The sequence below is a fragment of the Polypterus senegalus genome, chromosome 18 (genome assembly GCF_016835505.1).
Source record: "Polypterus senegalus isolate Bchr_013 chromosome 18, ASM1683550v1, whole genome shotgun sequence".
In the NCBI taxonomy this organism is placed as follows: domain Eukaryota; kingdom Metazoa; phylum Chordata; class Cladistia; order Polypteriformes; family Polypteridae; genus Polypterus; species Polypterus senegalus.
The window spans coordinates 96,518,282-96,541,293 of NC_053171.1; the positions used below are offsets into that span (position 1 = coordinate 96,518,282).

General features: G+C 36.2%; 1 protein-coding gene across 1 annotated transcript; it reads right to left on the minus strand.

The window, feature by feature from the left end:
- Positions 1 to 531: 531 nt before the first annotated feature.
- On the minus strand, positions 532 to 20,544 carry LOC120518869 (adenylate kinase 7-like). The gene is made up of 18 exons (XM_039741871.1): positions 20,437 to 20,544; positions 20,035 to 20,214; positions 19,011 to 19,119; positions 16,783 to 16,877; positions 15,168 to 15,278; positions 14,884 to 14,967; positions 14,050 to 14,138; positions 13,468 to 13,558; positions 13,028 to 13,105; positions 12,734 to 12,883; positions 12,230 to 12,358; positions 11,107 to 11,221; positions 10,458 to 10,586; positions 8,106 to 8,174; positions 4,452 to 4,649; positions 2,610 to 2,830; positions 2,232 to 2,390; positions 532 to 759 (listed from the first exon to the last, which is right to left on the minus strand). The coding sequence occupies exons 1-18, from the start codon at positions 20,518 to 20,520 to the stop codon at positions 721 to 723; spliced, it is 2,130 nt and encodes a 709-aa protein (XP_039597805.1). The 5' UTR covers positions 20,521 to 20,544; the 3' UTR covers positions 532 to 720.
- Between the last annotated feature and the right edge of the window lie 2,468 nt (positions 20,545 to 23,012).

A 23,012-nucleotide genomic window follows, 5' to 3' on the forward strand; every position in this document is an offset into this window, starting at 1 on the left:
AGTGATACATTTAAAAAATGAATATGCACCGTAAAGGAATTCTGGTTCGCAGTTCAATAAATACAGTTGTTAAGTGTGGCGATCACATTTTTGTGCATATCTACATTTATAAACCTAAACCTTTAACAAATTAGTGGAAATTATATTAAGAATTTTTAAAATATCAACTGCATTGGAAAATGTGTTTTTCTTTTATCTTTTCAGATTGTTTTGGGCAGTGCCATTTGGTAACATTTCCTATGTTAATAGATAAACTAGTTCAGTATGCCCATGCCAGTTAAAAATTGAGACAGCACAATTCAAGGTGAAACGAGAATCACTTCAGAAATATGAGTTAACTTGCTACTTTGAAAAAAATAAATTCATAGTAGATATTTAGGAATTACTTGTGTGAATAATGCAGCGATGTATATAAAATACACCTACAATTCAAGAGCAAGGTGAATATACTGTATAATATGCCTACAATTCAAGAGAAACATACTGTAAATTGTTTAACTTTCTTTAAGTCTGTTTTTCATATTTCAATCTGCATCATACAAATCAAAATCCAAATGAGTTTATTTAAAGATTACAAATTTAATTATTACAACAATACAGACATCTATGCGTATTCTATACTTTTAATAACTAAATATATACACTCCATCCAAAAGTGTTAGGCCAGCACAATTTAGTTTTCTTCATTAGTTCTTTCAGATGGTTGCATTAAAAATATTTTCAGTCCAATTCTGCATTGTTTCTGAAGAGATACTCTGCCTAAAATAATAAAAAAACAAACAAACAAAAGGAATAATATGAAAGTTTATGCTTTCTCAATAAAGCAACACAACATTAGAGTATTTCAGCAATTCATCAAGTTTAACCTTGGCTGTATGTATGTCCGCCTGCCTGCTTGTTGAATTCCTCAAGCTACAAATCTGCTGCATTCCCAAATAAAATACAATCTACTCATCATAGATCAGCAGAATATGTTTCATAAGGGACTCATAACGTAAATGAAAACAAAAAAAAAGTCAAAGATGGCGTACATAAAATAATACTTTCTCTTTCATTGTAAATGATACAGTTCACAATGCGGCATAAATATGTGCAAAGAGAAAATACATCTTAGTTTCAGCTTCCAACCTGAGATGTGTACAGTTAGTTATTCACAGTTTTGCTGGGTGACTGTCTACAAGTGCCATGAAAGGGAAAAGAAGCAACAGCACCAAGTAAGATGTGACCCTGTGATCCATGTCCAGTGACCACATATGATGGAGTATAAAGAATTTTAAAGGTATATTTCTATATGTCAAAGAAACATTACTGAAAGCAAATCCAAGTGCTGTATATAAAGTATGCAGTGTAATGCTAGAAATTAGGCATTACATGATGGCCACTGGCACTGAAAACTAACCTGGTATCATTGTACTTAAGCAGCCTCAATCACAAATTCCCTGTTAGTGGGACAAATATATCTTAATGTCTGTTTTTATAACATCATGTAAAAAGACTGCAAAGTAGGATCAGAGCATAAGATGAAGTGAATTAGAAGGCTTTGGCAGTACTGTAAATTCAACATAAGAAATAAGAATATTGTAATAGGATATTAATTCATTTTTTAATTTGAGAAAATCCTCGATAAGGCAAAAAAGTACAGTATACAGTATATAATACTGTATGTGTGTGTGTGGAACAAATATAGTACTTTTTTTTGGTTGGAATTTAAAAAAAAAATAGCTGGTACTACATACAGTATATTAAAAAAAAAAAATGCGTTTTGAGTATGGTAAGATAATTCTTACTTGCATATATAAAACAACATATTGGATGGCTTGGTTTTTTATGTCCAAGTGCAGATATTGCGTAATCAATGTATGAAAACACTTTAAGATCTTGAAAGATGCCAATAAAGTTGATTTATCGAATTGCTTCAGTTAAACAGTGAATCTTATATTTGAGGACAACAGTGGAAAGCCATTATAGATGAAAGCCTGAGAAGCAATTCTTCATACAGAGGGTGATGAGATTTTGTGAGTCACCTTGTTTAAAGGCAACAACTAAATTACTCAGTAATAATAATAAAAATAATAATAATAATAAAACTTATAGTATGTTGCCTAAAACACCAAAACCCTGATTTGTTTTAAATGGGACTGAGAATATTATGTACTTGAAGAACAGATTTAATTTCAGTTTTTCTTTGTTTAAAAGTCTATATTTCTATTTTTATATATCTTTGTATTTACCAAAAAGTCCACAGGATCATCTGGCCTAACTTTACAACACTCTATCAGTCCTTGGGTGAGAGTTGGCATGACATTTCTCATGAGGTAATTTCTTAGAGGAATAGATTGAGCTTCGAGCATCTCGTGTTCCTGCCTTTTCACTTCTTCAAGACGTTTGTTCTGAGTGAGAATAAGAAAATGACACCATGACAGGCAAGGGGAGGCAGAAAAGAACTTGTTAGTTTATTGTATGTAAATGTAGAGGTCAAGAAAATAATTTGTATACCTCCTAACAGACATAAGGGTAGTCACACTTCTAAGTATTAATACTTGTTATTTAATAAAAATAGTAGAAAGCATATAGGTTAAATATCTTCTCCTGCTCCCTAGATTTCTTACCCATTCCTCCAAATGTAATGCCCTTTCAGCCTTCTCTTGTTGTTCTTTTTTTTCTTTTTCAGCTTGTTCAGCGGCTTCACGTTTCAAACGCTCATCTACCAACTTCCTGTCAAGCTCTGCCTGCTCTTCTGGAGTAAGACCGTAGTTACGAGGTTTTCCAATTATTTTTTTCATTTTCTGAATTGTGGCCTCGTATTCAGAATCCTCATTGGTGGAAACATCTAACCAAAAACAGTTTAAATGTAAAAGATACCTTTTAAAAAGATTACACCTTACTTACTACTGAACAAAGAGTGCTTGTACAAGCGAAATTATATTTGAAATGATAGAGCATTGCTACTTTTAGGCTTTCCTCTGTATCAGTGTTTCACTTTGGACAATTTCAGTTGTAAGATCTTTAAAATAATTTAATAAGGGCAGCACGGTAACACAGTCGTCTGCCTTACAAGTCAAAGAGACAGTGTTCAAATAAAACCAATACTTTTCTCTGTGTCAATCTTTCCTGTGCCTTTTTGGTGTACAACATGCTGTTGTGAACGATTAAACGTGAATATGTTGGCTGAGTGTGGCCTGCAACAGGGGCTGGTGCCTGCCTCATACCTAATGCAGCAAAGATCAACTTTCTCAGTAACCTTCAATTTGAGTATATGGAGTTCTGAAAATGGAGGGCTTCATTGTTTTTAACTAATGATAGTTTTACTAAATATGAAAGGTATTGGGTGCAGTGGGTAGCGCTGCTGCCTCGCAGTAAGGAGACCTGGGTTTGCATCCCGTGTCCTCCCTGTATGGAGTTTGTATGTTCTCCCCGTGTCTGTGTGGGTTTCCTCCCACACTCCAGAGACATGCAGGTTAGGTGCATTGGCGATTCTAAGTTGTCCTTGGTGTGTGTGGATGTGGGTGCCCTGTGGTGGGCTGGCTGCCTGCCCGGGGTTTGTTTCCTGCCTTGCGCCCTGTGTTGGCTGGGATTGGCTCCAGCAGACCCCCGTGACCCTGTAGTTAGCATATAGTGGGTTGGATAATGGATGGATGGATGAGAGGTATTTTCAAGTTTGTTGTTCTATTTAATAAGCGAATAAAGGACACCAGGAGCGGTCAATAACATTGTAACGAAGGTACACTTAATTCCTGGCAACAGTGTTTTTTGGGTTCTATCTGAATTTTTATTTGGGTGTTACCACAGTAATAAAGATATACTGCCATTTCTTACTAAAAAAATTAAAACTGCCATATCATAAATGTGTGTGTCTGAGTGTGCCATTGTCTTGTACCACGGCAATTCTCACCTAGAAATTAAATTCAATTTTATGTGTCAATTTGAATCTTAAGATCTCTAAAATACACCTAGGGCATAACACTGAAAGGAAATTAGGCAACATACCCAAATGGCATGTGAAGTCGCTCATCTTTAATAATCGTGTTACTATTAAGTGGTCCCCCAATTTTCCTCACTGCCTTGATGTACTGCTTGATGATTCTGGCCTTCATTATTCAGTCTCGTTTTGGCATTCTTCTTTCAGCTTCTTTCTATTATCTGCACCTTTCTTCTGTGCTGACTGACTTAGTGGTGCCTCGCTTACATCTCCATTACCCCACCATTCTGTTTTCTCTCTTGTGAGCTCATTTTCTCAGGTCTTTACTTATTGTTTTTGGTTTATTTCAAATATTGATTGGTTATTGCTTTAAGATAATGCTTTTTTTACAACAACCTTTATTTATATAGCACATTTTCAAACAAATAATAGATGTAATTAAAATGTGGCCAAAAATAAAAATTAAGAATAAACATTATAAACATGCTTGATTACATTTATTTATGGGATACAGCACTTTGAAAAGACTTACCAATATGCTCAGGATGAATTTCCAGCTCATCGAAATAGTTGAGCACAGTGTCCTCTTCTGTATTAAGATCTCTAAATAAAGCTAAGCGGCGGAGAAACTGGTCTTGAGCATAATGTGTTCCAGCAACAACACTCTCAGGAAGGTTCATCACGCGCTTCTTTAAAAATTCATCACAGGCATCCAATGAGTAAATAAACTCTAGACATACAATAAAAAGACCATCGCAAGTTAGAACATTTTTTACGTGTTCTTTTAAAGATGTTATTATAAAATACAGATAAACATGCACAGACCCCCGTGACCCTGTGTTCAGATTCAGCGGGTTGGAAAATGGATGGATGGATGGATAAACATGCATTAAATAAAGCTACTTGACTGGAATAGTTTCCATGTAAACTGCTAATAGTGTGCAATTTTGTTTATCATCTGCATTTAGCTAAGATACTGTAAATTATATCACTGAAAACTGTATAAAAAGAAATTAGGGACAAAGCAATAAGAGTAGATATACCGTACATCAAGTATGTGTTTTTACATTTTTACATGCAAAAGACTAATTTACATGTCATAATGAAAAATAATTTGTATATGGTACAAGCAATGCACACAGGTATTCATTTGTGATTGGAAAAGCACAGCGCTGCCACTGAACATTGTGTAAGTGAGCTACAGGAAGGTAACAATGTATAGCCTTTCCAGTGAGCCATATGATTTACCATCCATGTTGGTGTTCCTACATCATGTAGGGTATAATAAGTCCATAATTTATAATACGCTAGTCCTGGAATGCTTTAGGTTAAGCAGTACTGATGGCTGGGATATTATAAAGATGATTTGTAGGGGAGATGCCATAATGGGTTGGATAGGGAACTCTGACAGCTAGCTTTTATATAATGCTGTCAGATAAGTCATTATAAATCTAGTTCAGTGCATCGAGACATGGGTGCTCTACATGCTGGTAAGTCTGGTTCCAGAAGCTGTGCGTGTCAAACAAATGTCAGCACATTTAAAGTCTCATAAAGTGTATACATAGAATGCTGTAGAAATTCTCCAGAGGCAGCACAATTTAGGAGTCGCAGAATTCAACTCAATCAAAAAAATCGAATGTATAAAAATTTACTTCAAAATCAAACAAAAAAACAGAACATGTAAGCCCCACTTGACAAAGAGTACAATGTAAATACAGTAGAGACCCCCCATCAAAAAAGTTCCTTGTATAGAATAATACAGAATGTAGAAATAAAAAAAAGTGAGATCTAAGCCTGGCCTGTTTACTTTAAAATGATATTAGTGTGTTCTTGCCATGTTCTGAAAAAAGTATTGCACAGAAGCACACAAAAAATCATTTTCTTTTTTTCAATTTGAGGTATAATACAGAATATGATGTTCTTAGTTAGCAAGTGGACTGGGACTCTACCAGATGAACAAAACAAGTATTTGTGCAAGTAGTGTAATATGGAGTCACTTTTAGCCTATCTGGTATTTCTACAAATACTGCTGTGAAGGTGTTAGGAGTGTTTTTAATCCAAGACAATGTGAGATATACAGTATACCAAAAATGTTTACCTATTATAATGTAAGTGTGGGGCATTCCCGAAAAACATGCAATCTAGTGATTGCTGAAAAATTGCAGAAGAAGCTGAAAAATACATGTTGGACCTTGTCCTCTGTACATTTAACACAATTTTAAACAAGATATATGTAAGTAAATATATTTTAAGATTGGCTGATTCATATTCCTTTTTTGAGATTTTAAAACAGGTAACACTCGTGGTTAGTCAGCCAGTCAGCAAACATCTGCCATGTCCTCTCAATTGCGAGTAGATCATAGATATGGGATACAGTGCCTGCCAAATAATACAATGTGTGTCTCGCCCTAATTGTGACTCATCAAGTGTGGCTTCAGCGCACAGATTGCGATTCAGACCTATGAATGTAATAATCCGATCTTCACTCTGTCAAGTAAATGAACTAGCCGCCGTGGCGCAACGTTAGAGCCTTCGCCCGTCCGAGGTTTGAACTGTAAATGTTATAGTTCTGAGTGTCTTCCTTATATGGAATGCTACATACAGTACATTAGATAGAATATTGAAAATTATCAGTATGGGGCAAGCAGTTTTCTTCCTAAAAATGTTCCATGCATTGGATTCATGTCTATTTAATAAAAATGTGTTCTACATTAGCTTCAAATTTAAATCTGTTTTATAAAAATGTCCTCTCCTAGAAAAAGACATACAATGTTTAAAGCATATTTTGAAAAAAGGATTTCTATAGTGTGAAGCATAACCTGCAAAACCTTTTTTGATTATATGTTTGGCCTGGTTCTTTAAATTCATATTTTTTTTTCAACACTGGTAATGCCTGCAATCCTTTTGAACGGATAAATGCCCTGTGCCCAGCTGCTGTACTTTCATTAATATCCCAATAAATTCCATTTGAGCATCCTCCTTCCCCTTTCTTAAACTCTAGTCTCCTTCTCTAGCTCATGCACCTCGGCCATACATCACTAACTAAATTTCAATCATGATATGTATACCAGTAGCACATTAGCACAACTCATATAATATGGAAAACATTCTGGAGGGAGAGAGCGCTGTGATTTTAACACTTGTGCTAATTTCTGCCAACAACCAATGAGTTTGTCATTAATGTAGCTACTGCATTATATTGACTACATACAATTAATACACAGACACTATGTCCATTTAAAAGTGGGAAAGGGTTTGATTTGAGGAAACATAATTTATATGTCTGAAGCATATTTATGACAACAAATGCACTTGATACATCTGTAAGAGTAATAAATATTTAATGGAAACTATGTATCCAATGATATATTGTAGAGGCTCAACAGAAAACAAAAAATTGTCACCCATCATCGTGTAGGAATTTTAAGTCTCCTGGTGCAAGCTCACTGACACAATCAACAATTAATCACAAATTAAATATTGCTGCACAATTAGGCTACAGCCTACAATTTTAAATGAGAAGTCAAATACATGATTATTTTTTATCACAATACCCTGAAAAGAAAAATTTATTATTTTTGTGAAATTGGCACAACTTTCTCTAATCGGTGTATCAGTTATACTGTAGCAGAAATAAAGTAGCCATGGAATAATGCATTCATACCATCTGATTGTCTTGAAGTGAGAGTGTTATGGAGTCCTGCTGGACGCGCTGCAGACCTACCCTTCTCCAGCTTGTGCCAAGGCCCTGCCCACCTCTGACCACAACAGTGTTGTATTTTTGATTTTTCTGCACAATCTTCCTATATATTTTGCTGCTTCGACTGAAATGCTTGCAGAAACTACTGGCATTATTTTTAGATTCAATAACTGTCAGATATTTTCTAGGACATATGACATTTTGGTCATTTCAACTTTTTCCAGGATTACAAGGAAACATGCGAACCCTGAAGATGTGATCCAGACACATTAATGGAATAAAGAGCTAGATATGCATAATAAAAACAAAGCACAACCTACTACACTTTAGGGCAGTAAGTAGCCTGAAAGAACTTGCCAGACATGCACCTCATTTAATGGAAACAATCCAACTGTGATCTTTTGTAAATGTTCTCAGAGACAAAACATCTTTTATAGGATTATTCTGTCTGCATTAAACATAACGCAACGTATAGCAACAACTGACCTGGCATAATCTTCTTGTCATAAGTGGGAAGCTTGCCTCGTGATTCTTCTTCTTCTTCTTCATCTTCAACTTGAAAGAAAAAAAATGCAATATTAAAATGAAATACTATATATTAGATGTGTTTGAAGATTTTACTTTAATGTATTTGAGTCCTTGCTGTTTGATTCTGTTTAAATTATTTGGTCAGATATCTTTTTAATGTTTTGTTTTATCAGGCCTGTTGTCCACAATTAACACCACTGTCTCACCATCCCAACACTGCTGTAGATTACAGTTAAACAAAAATCTTTTTGAAAACTCCAGTAATGGATTTGTGGTGCAGGAAGATTCAGAGTTATTGCTGAAGGATTAGAGGCTGTTTTTTTACCTATGATACCGTGTTGACCACCCCAGAGTCAACACAGAATGGTGAATAGTCATCCAAGTGCATGTGAATTGTTTTTTTTTTACATTTTTTATAATTTAAAATCAATATCAGTAATTTTTATCACAGTTTCAAATACGAAAAAACAACACTGCAAGCAATAACAGCATCCAACAGTTTCGATTTATGGGACATCTATATATATAAATGTCAATGTGTGTATGTATGTTCCAGCATCACGTCCGAACGGCTGGAGCGATTTTCATGAAACTTGGTACACATATTTCTCAATGGCCAATAACAAATACTGTAAGGTGAAATCAGCCGTAACCCACCCCCTTCTGGGTAGGGTGGGGGGTGTTCGTGCAGTCTTGTATGCATGTTATCATCCAGTTGACACATGGAACGACCACCTGAGGGCGAACTGGAGCATTCTTTATGTTTGAGTGCCACCGCGCCCCTGTTGCTTTTGAAAGTAAATAGAGTGTGTGGGTCTGTCTGGCCCGGAAGTGAGAGGTAGAGCCGGGGTGAGGGCTCCAGCTCCGAGGATAAACAAGCGAGGCCAGCACACCAGCAAAAGGAAACCTCCTAAGAAAGACAGTCGCTTAGCTGCTAATGCACAAACGATGCGAGCACGTCGGCAACACAAATCCTCATAGCAGAGAGATGCCCAGAGTAGTTCTGACGATTTAAATACTTTCTAGGATCCCATCGCTTACACAGTTAGTATATACCAGGTGACTGGACTGCTAGCACTCTTCATTTCTGAGCAGCACTGCAACCGTGTTGCTTTTCAAATTAAATAGAGTTGGCCGGTTCTGAGCGTTAACATACATAAAAGACCGCAAGACAAGGACATTAGTGAGTCTTTGTTTCTTAATTTATTTTTAACATTGTGTTTTTTTAATTGTGTTCTTCTCAAACAATGAAAAAAAAAAACATGAGGGCGAACTGGAGGTGACTGCCAACATTCTTTACGTTTGACAACCCCTGCGCCCCTCTTGCTTTTCAAATTAAATACAGTTGGCCGATTCCGAGTGTCAACTGGATGATAACATACATACAACACCGTAAGACAAGCACATTAGTGACTCTTTATCCATCCATCCATTATCCAACCCGCTATATCCTAACTACAGGGTCACAGGGGTCTGCTTGACCAATCCCAGCCAACACAGGGCACAATGCAGGAAACACACCCCGGGCAGGGTGTCAGCCCACCACAGAAAACCCACGCAGACACGGGGAGAACATGCAAACTCCACGCAGGGAGGCCCAGGGAAGTGAACCCAGGTTTATTGTTTGTTAATTTTTTTTTTATTTTTCAAGTTGTGTTTTTTAAAATCATGTTTTTCTCAAACAATTAATACAAAACTTTATTTTCCTCCCGGGCAATGCTGGGTATTTCAGCTAGTCTACTCAGAAACCAAAATCTAAAGGTGTTTTAAATAATATACTGTATAATTTCATGATACTATATAGTACTGTACATACATTTTTATATTATTTATTTTTATAAAGAGGATTTTCTGAATTAATTTAATGAGTTAAAAAAATATCCAGACAATTCTATTTAACACAGGATTGTGCTGAACAGACATTTTCCACTTTTACTTGCTCTTATGTATAATAGCATATTTCAAGCTTGATAGATTAATAGACCATCATTAAAAAATTAGGGCAATACTTGGTTTTATTTAGACATGTTATGATCAAATTACATTATTTGTTGTAATATTTCATTTCTTTACTATAGTTTCATAAGCTTGAAACATTTACTGACATATCCCATGTAAGTGCAACATTGTTAATTCTCATAAATATATTAAAGCTGTGCACATTTCATACATTTTGCAAATTGAAAGACAATTTCCTTTTTAATTATACTAGTTTTATGATACATTCCACAAGTAAATACCATGAGAAAATACAGTATATTTAATACTATACTGCTAACAATCATATTGATGATGATAAGCATATCTTACTATTAAAAAGCTCCTTCGCTTGGTCATAAGTTTTAGGAAAACCATCAAGAACAAATCCCTGATTCTGACATGGCTTCGATTTGAGTTTATCCTTCATAAAGCGCATAACATATTGGTCATCTAGGCGGTCTGAAAAAAAAGAACAAGAAAAACCAACATTAACTCATTTGTTCAGTGGGGCATTGAACTTCCTCCAACTTTCTGACATTTGTTTCAGCTTAGCCACTTTGTCCAGGTGATCAGGATGATCAGCATTTCTATCACAAATTATGTTGTCTGTTCAGGGTTTGATTGTAGTAATTTAACTATTTACATTTTTGTATTGTTTCTCTTTTTGGTCTGTTATTCTATTTCAATGCTATTCTATATTTATCTTTATTTAGTGTTTCATGAGAATATTATTTGAATGCAAATTTGTATATACACCTATTGTTCTTTCTGAATTTCTGTGAATTTCTTTGAGCATGGAAATCAATAAAATGTATTATTAGTATTATTAATTAGGTGGAATTAGGTGTGAGGCTCAAAGGCCTGTTATCGTTTGAAAATTTTCTAATGGTGTAATGTTCTAATCTGCCCAATTTATACAAACAACATTTACATTGACCAATATTAGGAAGCATCTTAATGTCTTATTTATTTACTATACCTCCATTCTGCTCCATGTTTTCTCTAATTGCTTCAAGTAATTCCTGAGCATCTTTTATCATTTCTTCACGGTCTTCTTCCTGATCCTCATCCTCAGGTAACTGAGTGCGTTTCTCCTATAAAAAGCAATGTATAAACAAACTAATATATTGTTGTGAGTTGATGGAAAACTAATCATTTAAATGTTCCAGTTACTGTGTAAATCATAAATAATCCGCTTTCACCTGCATCAAATTGAGACTAAAATTAAAAGCATGCTATTTAAGGCAGTGAAAGGCAACCTTTTTTAAGTCCAAAGATTTTCTTTCGCGGAGCACCTGAGGGACTGCCCATAAATAAAGTCGTGATGACACAATCTATGGATAACCGCCAATAAAACCAGTTAAGTTTGAAAGACATTTTATTAATAAAGGAATCAAAGGATAAATCTTAAATTTAATTAATGTGAACGTTGAGATTCTTTTTCAGCACATGAGATGGATGCGTGGATCAATTTTCGAAAGACAGACGCGCATTTCCTTGTCGATCATTTGAAGTCTCTCGTGTTTCTTAGACTTCATGTTCCGTTATCTGTTTTTCCAACATAAAATACTTTTTTTTAAACATTATCTTTTTAATCAACCAAAAGTTCAAAAACATTAGCAATTTTAAATATTTTACAAAAGTTTTCGTGGCGCCCCTAGAAAATTTTTGGTTGCCCGACAATGATTTAAGGTTTAATAAAATAATAATAATAATTCTTTGCATTTCTATAGCGCTTTTCTCACTACTCAAAGCGCTCCGCAATTGCAGGTTAAGGGCCGCGCTCGAGGGCCCAACAGAGCAGAGTCCCTATTGGCATTTACGGGATTCGAACCGGCAACCTTCCAATTGCCAGTGCAGATCTCTAGCCTCAGAGCCACCACTTGAGGTTTACAAAGAAATCATAATTGCCTTGTAGGCCATCAAATATTAAGCCTTCATCTCAATGAGTTGCAAGCACCGGCTTCTAAATTATTTACCATATTTCATTTTAACAAGAAGATCTCAAGGACTGAAAAAGGCTTCAAATTACAGTACAGAACAAAATGCATTATCACCACTCCAGGATCAAAACAAGATATTTTTAAAAATGTGCAACTTACAATCGCATCAATAGCTTCAGCAATAACATCTTTTATTTTGATATGATGCAGCTTGTATTGTTTGCAAATCATTTCCGATACTGTACTTTTGCCAACAGCCGGAGGACCAAGTATGCAGATTTTTACAGGCTGGAAAAAAAGTTTGGATTTTATATATCAGAATGTATTATACCACAGGTAAATTATACTCTTACAATATTATCAACTCATTGTTTCAAATAAAAATAAAATGCAACCTATCCTAGTTTTTCTTAGTCAACTATACAATCAGAATCAGTCGAATGAAGCCGACAGCTAATGGCTCTGTATCAAACATGGCTCTTTGACAGGTTTCACAACATGAGGTTTCCCTGTTGCATTCAGTTTTAACCTGTGATTGTTTGAATTACTGCAGTCAGGACATGACAGGAGTCACAGTTTCTTCTAGCAAACTCAAGCCATGTTAAAAAAACACACATATTATTATTATTATTATAGGTTAGGAACTGCTAATGCAAAACTCACCAGAAGTCCTCGATTGTCCTTGTATTCTTTAATTATGTGCTGTATGTTTTCAACTATGCCAGTTTCAGCACTCCAGCTGATATTAAAATTTTCTTTAAGAAAAACAGCTTCCATGCGGAGATTAACCAATAATGCATCGATATTGGTTTGCTAAAAATAGACCCAGAAAGAAACAGTAGTCCAAATGTAAAAACTTTTTAACAGTTCTAAAAAGTGAACACGGTTAATATAACATATTCAGACCTTATGCTGTATTTATAACCAAGGATTGTGTAATAAAATATAGTTACTTACCGTTAGGTCTCGGTTGAGAAAGACATTTTCCTTTGGCACTTCTTGTATTTTATCGGGTCCAAGAGTTGTGCTAATAACCTTTTGAACATAAAAGTCATATTACAGTTATAAAGAAACATAACTTAGCGGCTGTTTAATATTTATTTATTTTTTGACATTTAATCAAAATAATTTGAACATACAATGTCCCCACTCATCACTATTCATGTCACAGTGACTTACAGATTTTACTGTAGGTATTCCACAGACTACACAAGAAGGCACATTTTCTGTAGATTATTCCACACAGCCAGCCGAATACAACAAAAAGAAAGATTGGCATTGCTAACAAGCCTTTTTCTTTTCTAAATGTTAGTGATAAGCTTGGCAAACTAATGTACATCCAGAATACGAAAATGAAAGGTTTTAACATGTGAAGTAGTTTTGTACAGTAAACCCACCTTTACTATCTCTTCAAGCGTATGCTTAGAATCATCCACAGCAATTAGATAGTGAGTTTTGGGATTGTGGTCAATTATATTTTGCATCACTCTATAAAGAAGCACATGACATTGTAATCAATTTTATACATCTACTTTTTCGCATTCAAAATATTTTTTATGCATCATTCCTATAATCGGCACGGTGGTGCAGTGGGTAGAGCCGCTGCCTCGCAGTTAGGAGACCCGGGTTCACGTCCCGGGTCCTCTCTGCGTGACGTTTGCATGTTCTCCCCGTGACTCTGTGGGGTTTCCTCTCACAGTCCAAAAGACATGCAGGTTAGGTGCATTGGCGAGCCTAAATTGTCCAAAGTGTGTATGCTTGGTGTGTGGGTGTGTGTGTGTGCTCTGCAGTGGGCTGGCGCCCTGCCCAGGGTTTGTTTCCTGCCTTGCGCCCTGTGTTAGCTGGGATTGGCTCCAGCAGACCCCCGTGACCCTGTAGTTAGGATATAGCGGGTTGGATACTGGATGGATTGATTCCTAACATGTATGCAATGCAGAAACAGGCAAATGTAAGGTGAAAAAATAAAGTTGTCAACACACTTTGCTAAGTCATTAATGTGAATCGTAGGAATGATGTTGCTTCCATTTCCAAACACTGGGAGTGAAGGCGCATCTCCAAGCCAGGCCATCTAAAAGAAAGTTAACAGAGACATCTATAAGTTAGGCATTCAAAATAAAATTAAATACTGAAATCGAACATGCTTTTATCTTTCAAAATTAAATGATTTAGTACTTTTTTATTTTTTTTGCAAAACAAGGCATGCTAAGTAGTAAATTAAATGATGACAATTGTATGTTCAAGAACTCACTGTAAAAATTTCAGTAAATTTAATGGTAAAAATACTGTGAATGGTGAAAGTAAAACACCTTTTCTAATTAAAAAGAAAAGTTACCTTGTGTTCTACTGAAAATTACCTGTATATCTTAAACAATACATTTCATTATTTTTTATAGCCAAGTTCTGTAAAATTGATATTTTTCTACCTTCAAAATATGCTACATACTGTTTACTGATGCATTACAATTACACTGAAAAAATCTGTTAATCTGACAGTGTAAAACTGTTAAATAGCGGAGGTAAACAACCGTAAAATGTAAAACGATAACGCGCTGTGTCAGTAACACCGAAGTTATCATATTTGCATGAGGACACGCCCCATTTGACCATATTGTTCATTGTGAACCGCATACCTCTGAACAGTAGGGTACCCAGCTGCCAGTACTTTACCATAAATTTAACATTATTTTTTTTTACAGTGATATAAATTTCAGTCAAAACAGAAATACAACATGACTTTTGGATTTATCTCATCTCCACAGGAAGTGTATTTTAAAGATTTAAAAGTAAAATGTAATTTGTGAAATTAACTGTACCTTAAAAAAGAAGTGAAAATCTTTTTCTCCCATTCCATACTGAAGACCTGAAGCAACGACATAGGTGGAAAACCGGCTCTTTTTCTGCAAATGGAATAATAAGATAGAATGAGCTCACTCAAATTGTTCACCCACTTGCTGCTTGTATTTTTAAAAGATAAACAACAGCAAATACTTTATTTGTTTTTTTTTTTTAATAAAACATGTCACTAATAGTTTTATGGTTGTCTTGTTAAAGATAAAACGTTGATTAGATAAAATTGCATTTTTAGTTGCATACTTACAGTTTTTCCAAACTTTATGACCAACTTTTCAACACTAATGTGATCTTTGAAATTGGGGTGAGGTCGTCTTCGCCTGTAATCATCCTCGGTAAATGGGATTTCCGGATCATCCTGAAATAAACAAAATAGTCGACACTGAAGATGTTTAGCATAAGCACATTGATCACAAACCTAAAGCCATGATTCTGTAGTTCTTCATTCGCCCACTCGTCATAACCTTCAGGTGAGGCACACAGTGTTTACCAGTAAAGTAGGTCAGATGAAACTGCCTTATTCCCAGTATGACTCCAGCACTCCCTGGGACATTACATAGTGTATCAGTATGCTGCTGTTGGATAATGTGAACATCCCCTTGGGATTAGTAAAGTATCTATCTATCTATCTATCTATGATATAGTGCCTTTCAGATCTATCTATCTATCTATCTATCTATCTATCTATCTATCTATCTATCTATTATATAGTGCCTTTCACTCTATCTATCTATCTATGATATAGTGCCTTTCACATCTATTTATCTATCTATCTATCTATCTATCTATCTATCTATCTATCTATCTATCTATCTATCTATCTATCTATCTATCTGTCTGTCTGTCTGTCTGTCTGTCTGTCTGTCTGTCTGTCTGTCTGTATCTAGTGTTTCTAGGCCAGCTAAAGATGTAATCTATCAAGCAAATGGTCTTCTCTCAGTAAACTGAGCCTTGTAAATCTTAAATGAGATACCACCTGGGACATTCTCAAAAGAACACCTCATATGGCACCTCTGAGTCCACAAGAGCAAAGACCTTCTGGAATGTTGGGTTCCTCAGAAGGAAGGAAGCCCAACTGCTCCAAAGAGAAACCTTATTTCTTAACTTTGTGTGCACAAGTATAGGGTTAGATATTGTAGTTTCATCCTAAACCAACACTGCCCAGTATAACACCCACAATACTGCTACGCTCTCAGTGTCACAACCACTTCTGCCCTAACTGGGGTTACAACCCCTGAGATATGTCAACTTCTCCAACTGGGATTGCTGCTCCTCTCTCACCTGCAGAGAGGGAAACAATTTTCCCTGAACAAACCATGACCTGAGATATGGGGGAGCGGATTCTCATCCCTATCAAGTTGACGTAGCTGTGAACTGCAGTGGTGATGTTGGAACTCACAGTCAAATGAAGCCAAGAATACAAGGCCATCCTCCTACAGCTGTACGCAAAACTCAGGACACCATACTGGCCTTGGCTGCAGCTTAATATCACATTCCTGGAAATTACTAACATGAGAGGAAACAAGATTGATTGCTATACAAATTTTTAAATGGATTACATTTAGTGCCTGTCACTGGGCTGTATTTATTTTGAAAATTAGAGACTGAGCAACATAAAGCTGTTGTCCCAAAGGCTCATAATCCTCTTACACAATATACTTGTACAATAATATATATGATCAAAAGTCTTCTCTAAGGCAAGAAAAACAGATGTAACAGGATTGTAAAAAATAAAACCATATCCCTCAAAATGCTGATTCATCCATTGCACATTTGAGGGGGAATCCACATTGCTGGTCTGTGTGTCCGGAACAAAATACCAAACGCTATATTAAAATAAAATTAGAATTCTATCAACTTACAGGGTCAATGGGTTTACTGAGAGCCCAACTCATTACAGTTGATAACAAAATGAACATCTTTGGCCCGGTGAAATGCTCCAATTCTGAATGAAGAGCTAAAAATGGACAATAGACAAAGAAAATACATTTTGAATATGTGAATATCTATTTATCTCAATTGTTATCTGGTTTTATTTTGAGTATTCCCTAAATATAATTTCAGTGAGACATTTTTGGCACAGGAATAAAGGTCACTGCGATCTACCCCAGTAGTAGTAACAGATAAGTACAAGGCACACCGAAACTGGGAAGATTAAAGTTACCATTAGTCTCACATCTGTGGGATGTGAAAGGAAACCAAAATACCAGGAGTAAACGTAGCAATCAGATGGTCGCCTACAATCGTAAAAATAATGGTTCTGCAATAGTACTTTATTGAGTTGGGTGGTTATTAATAGAACCCTTGCTAGACAAAGAACCTTTCCATTTATGTAAGTGGGTTTGTTGGGCTTTAAGATATGTGGAAAAGTTCATTGTCTTTAAGGCTGCCGTAGGATAACAGATAAAGAAAACCTGGACAATGTTATAGTATACAGCAAGAGTCCATTTAAAGTCAGGAACCCATTGGTATTTCACAAATCTGTTAGAATTTATTCATAGTTATTTGTGGAACTAATTACATTCATCCATTATCCAACCTGCTATATCCTAACTACAGGGTCACAGGGGTCTGCTGGAGCCAATCCCAGCCAACACAGGGTGCAAGGCAGGAAACAAACCCTGGGCAGGGCGCCAGCCCACCGCAGGGCACACACACACACACCAAGCACAATTTAGGATCGCCAATGCACCAAACCTGCATGTCTTTGGACTGTGGGAGGAAACCCACGCAGACACGGGGAGAACATTCAAACGCCACGCAGGGAGGACCTGGGAAGCGAACCCAGACGGGTCTCCTTACTGTGAGGCAGCAGCGCTACCCACTGCGCCACCATGCTGCCTGGAACTATTTACAAATCTAAATAAATAAAGAGTATCTTCATGTGTCTGACTCTTTGAGGAACCAAAAATGGCTCCCCTCTGGCAGCACTCAGAAGAACCTCTTTATTTTTAAGAGTGTACTTAGGAATCAAACACAACTTCGTGAAGCAGTGAGGCAGCAATAGTAATAACTACTCCAACCTAATCATTTTACAAATGACTTTATATCATATTTTCTCTTAGGGAATGTTTATTATAAAAGCTAAAAATATTTTTCTTGCCCCCATGCTTGATGCACGTATAATATCTGAAATACCTGGTATTATTAGAGATCATACACTTAGATTTGTTGTGCTAAATGGTAATGTGAATTCAAGAGCAAAAACTGGAATGGCAGATGGATAAGGATTAAAATGATAAATCCTTATAAATGACTCTGTTGGTATAAGGTCTTAATACTGGAACAAAACATAAGATTCTGACTCCTTTAAAAATAGCAGTTGGTAGCCTTGATAATGTAATGAAAAACATTTTTAACACTACCTTTAAAAATGCAAATACGTGTGCCCACCATTTTAAACAAATGTCTACAACAACCTATTTTGCTCAACTAACAATATTAGAAACTCACATGTGAATTTTTTATTCTAGTAGAAACATTTTACGTAGTAAAGGTATAAAATCGTTTTCATTGTCCTTTATCAAACTGTTGTTATAAACTCTCATATTAAAAAACATCGCTGCTTAGGTGCACCACAGGCTTCAATTCCTCCCCTTCAATTTACCCCCACGTTTATTTTTTTACTTCCTGCTATTCTCTGCTATTTGACTCCATATAAGTCAAATCTATATATCCTATATATCCATCTATCAGAAAGAATATTTTAATGAAATCAAATTCCATCCATCCATTATCTAACCCACTATATCCTAACTACAGGGTCACGGGGGTCTACTGGAGTCAATCCCAGCCAGCACAGGCAGGAAACAAACCCCAGGCAGGCCCCCGCCAGCCCACCGCAGTGAAATCAAATTCTCTCCTGGAATTGATCTGATTGTCTCTTCCAATTGAGAATTTGGTTAGTGAAACTGGAGGCAGTATGGGCACTAAACATAACATTTCTTTATGTACCCGTGTGTACATGAAATGCAGCACCCAGTCCCACTTTTACTGGAGCCTTTTCTGCCTCTTGTGAACTTAATGGTATGGGAATAACATTTCTCAATTCATTGTGTACATGCTACACAAAATAAAAAGGAGTGCAAACCTGAAACAGCCCAAGATGCCTCCTCGATTTGATCAGCACATTCAGCTATGTTATAAATTATAATATCACATTCCATAAGCCGTACAAGGAGTTCTTCTCGATTTGAAACCTGAAAAAAGAAATGACACAATTTGTGAATTTATTAATTTATTAATCATATTAAGATAGATAGATGCAAAAGAAACGATAATTGATAGATAGATAGATAGATAGATATGAAAGACACTATATGATAGATAGATAGATAGTGAAAGGCACTATATTATAGATAGATGGATGGATGGATATGATAGAGAGATAGATAGATGTGAAAGGCACTATGGATGGATAGATAGATAGCTAGATATGAAAGGCACTATATAGATAGATAGATAGATAGATAGATAGATGTGAAAGGCACTATATAATAGATAGATAGATAGATAGATAGAAGATAGATAGATAGATAGATATAGATAGATAGATGTGAAAGGCACTTTATTTGCTTTACTGGCAGTCACAATCACAGTGAGGCACTATGCTGGCAGGTGTAAAGGTATAAAGATATTCTGTCTGATCAGTATGCCTGCAATATCGATGTTTCAGCTCAGCTTTAAATTAAATGCAAATATAATCATAACAATCTACAGCAATTGTTCTGGGAATGAAGGTGCAAATTGCAGTAATGATTAAAAATCTAGGATTAGTATTCTGTTTCTCAAAATATAAAGCATTGCATTTAGGCATCAAAATATTAACATAATATTAATAATATAAACAAATAATTGTAGTATCATAAGCTTGTATGTGTTTGATTTTAGTGGAAATTAAAAGGAAGCTATGATCCACTGATGGCATACTATATAGTATACAAGACTCATCACCATTATGTGCTGTTTATATTTTGGAGATGCTGTTCAGTTAAAGTACAATGAGAGTTTCAAAGTTAATAAATGCAGCAGACACGTAGATGTCTCTTGCAGATAAGATACATGAGTCGCTGTGTGCGATTTAGACCAAAAGACATCTTTTTCTTTTAACTTACTGTGTATTCCTCCATTGCAAACCCAGACTTTTCTCCTTGTTTGGACAAAGTGCCCACAATCTGAAAAGTGCCTTCTTTCGGTTTGCCAGCTTGTGCCTCTGCTGCGGAGCCCTCTTCTTCTTCCTCCTCCTCTTCGGCAGGCTCTTCCATAGACGCACCAACGACACATTTTGAGAGATACTACAAGAAATTAAAGTTATAACTGATGACACGGTGAACAGGAAAACTATTACGTGATTTGACGTACAGCTTAAATTGGTGACTTAAACATGAAGAGGTAGCGGTGTCATGATTCGGTAAAGCTATACAGTTCCGCTAAAGTTTGTAGCACTGCGACTCTAAGATGATGACTACGTTTTCTTTATTGGATAAACAGACAAAACGGATTTTTTTTCCTCTTACTTTCCCGATGTTTCTAGAGGTGTAAGTGTCGACGTGGTTCAAAAACACTCTTTTACTGCGGATAACTTCAACTTCGTCGTCCATGGTGCCAGACTCTCGCGTCCGCGACGGTCGCTACACAAACAATCGTATCCAGGATGTGACGTTTTTCTTCCCAGCAACTTCCGTTAACGCGACCGGGTGAAAAAGATAAACAACAGAGAGAGTAGTGTGTCAGTTGTTTAATTACAAGTGTTTTTTTTTTTACTAACGTGAAATTTGTAAAAATTATTAATAAATTTATTATGTAAAGAATGTATAAATGATATATATTGTTTGCGCATTTAAAGAAATAATTGACTTTTCTGAATATGTATGGATTCAGTGCGTGAATGAGGTTTATTCTTAATAGAGGTCCTTAATAATAGAATCAGCTTGTGTTTAAATAAACCAAAGCATTTATACTTTGCGCTTGATACTAGTATAACAACATTAAATTATCTTCCATTGAGTGTAACTACCGATGTAGACAAATGGATGTTCGGAATCCTCCCGTTAGTCTCCCATTATAATTGAACGTAACAGAAGATACAAATCTTAAAGCCGGTTACTCCATTTCAGGGTGCGGTGGTTCCTTATGAACAATGAGAATTTTTTTTTGTCAAGGCTTAGATGTTTGCCTTGTGTCACGTATTGTCTAATCAGCCTGCATTGATTGGGGGTCCGGCAGTGGTCGACTTGTACCGCCAGTTGTGCGGACTTGCTGCGTAACCCGAGGCAGGAGTTCAGCACAGTCTCATTCCTACGTTGTTGAGAGGTGTAAGAGTTTTTGATCAAATGTTACTGCGACAGAAACAGATGACAGGATCTTTCTTGCCTTTGTGGTGGTTTTGAGTTTGACTTGCTGCTAAACGGAGAGCGTCTTCAAGTTCTGGCTCTTCTCAAACACTATTAATTATAGCCGTACACTCTGGCTCCAGTAAATGCATGAAGTAGTTTTTTTTTTTTCCCCGTTTCTTTTAACGTGATATTGATGATCATGTTAAGCCGAAGTATATCAAAAATTATGAAAATGCATAACTGAACATAATTTTACACGTGGAAATGTCACTCACAATAAGTGATGGACTCGGCAACGTGCATTTTTGCAGAACAGGGACAGACAGATTTTCAGAGCCAATTTTGTTTTAGGATTTCAGCTATCATGATGTTATAATTCCAACTAAGGAAACCAATTCATACAAGCTTCACAGTGCAAAGCCACATTTTACTTTTTAAGATCAAAAAGCCGTTTGAAGCCGGCTCTTCCAGAATGACATATTTACGGAGCCTGCTACGTTTTCCTTTTAAATACTGTCAAGAGAAACAGATTCAAACTATTTTACAGCACACGGCAAACAGAGTGAGCGCAGGATTATGAGTACAGAGTGGAATGAGAAGTAGCGGAGTAAATCTTATGAACACGATGGGGCTTCAACCACTGCGACATTTCATAGGAGTAACTGTGTAGAGCACCGGAGTTCTGATTTACTTTTAAGGATAACTGTTGTCAGATAATTCCAAACAATTATTAACAAAATTAATTGAATTATAATTAAGTATTTATGGGACAAAACATTGCTTCTTTCATATCTCAGATTGGCTTAGCAAGCGTGGCAATCACCCCCACAGGTTTTTTAAGGTAGTAATTTCCACTTTTTAATCTGTGTTAGCAACACATTTTTATTTCATTGTACAAGATTATAAATACAAGTGTGTGTGTGTTCAGGATTTAGAACTTCCGTAGTTCACTTTCTATTTACAAGCATTCATGCCTTTGCATCATTTCTAAGACAAAGTGAATCACAACTTTTTAGAAACAATGTTGGAGCCGAATGTGGTTAGTTCACCAAGCCCCCCATTAGTTAGAACTCAGTTCATTCAACTTAAAACTTTCACATCCCAACCCACCACTGTCACTTCAGGTGGGCTCTGTCCTGGGACCCCTCCTTTTCATTATTTACCTCCTTCCCATTTCGTAAATATAACATTAGCTTCCACTGTTATGCTGATGACCCCCAGCTCTGTCTCACTAGCAAACCTCCTGCTTCCTTTCCACCCTCCTCGCTTATTGATTGCATAGCAGAAATCAAATGCTGGTTTTCTTCAAATTTTCTTAAATTAAATAACAAATGACAAAACTGAGGTTCTCCTCATTGGTACAAAATCAACATTATCCAAAACTGATCATTTTTTCCTTTTTTATTGACTGTCTCTCCATCCCCACAGGTTAGGAGTCTGGGTGTCATCCTTGAAAGTACTTCAGCTTTTCAGTTCCACATCAACAACATCTCCCGGCCTGCGTAACATTAATCGTATTCGCCCCACACCACTGCTATCCTCTTTTCGTTGGTCTTTCTCACAAATCTCTTTATAACCTTCAACTGGTCCAGAATTCAGCTGCCCGTCTGCGTCATTACTAGAACCCCCTCTACTCACCACATCACTCCCATCTTGCAGCAGCTTCATTGGCTTCCAGTTCAGTTCCACATTCAATTCAAAATTTTCCTACTAACTTTTAAGGCTCTCCACAACCTCGCCCTTCCATATCTGTCTGA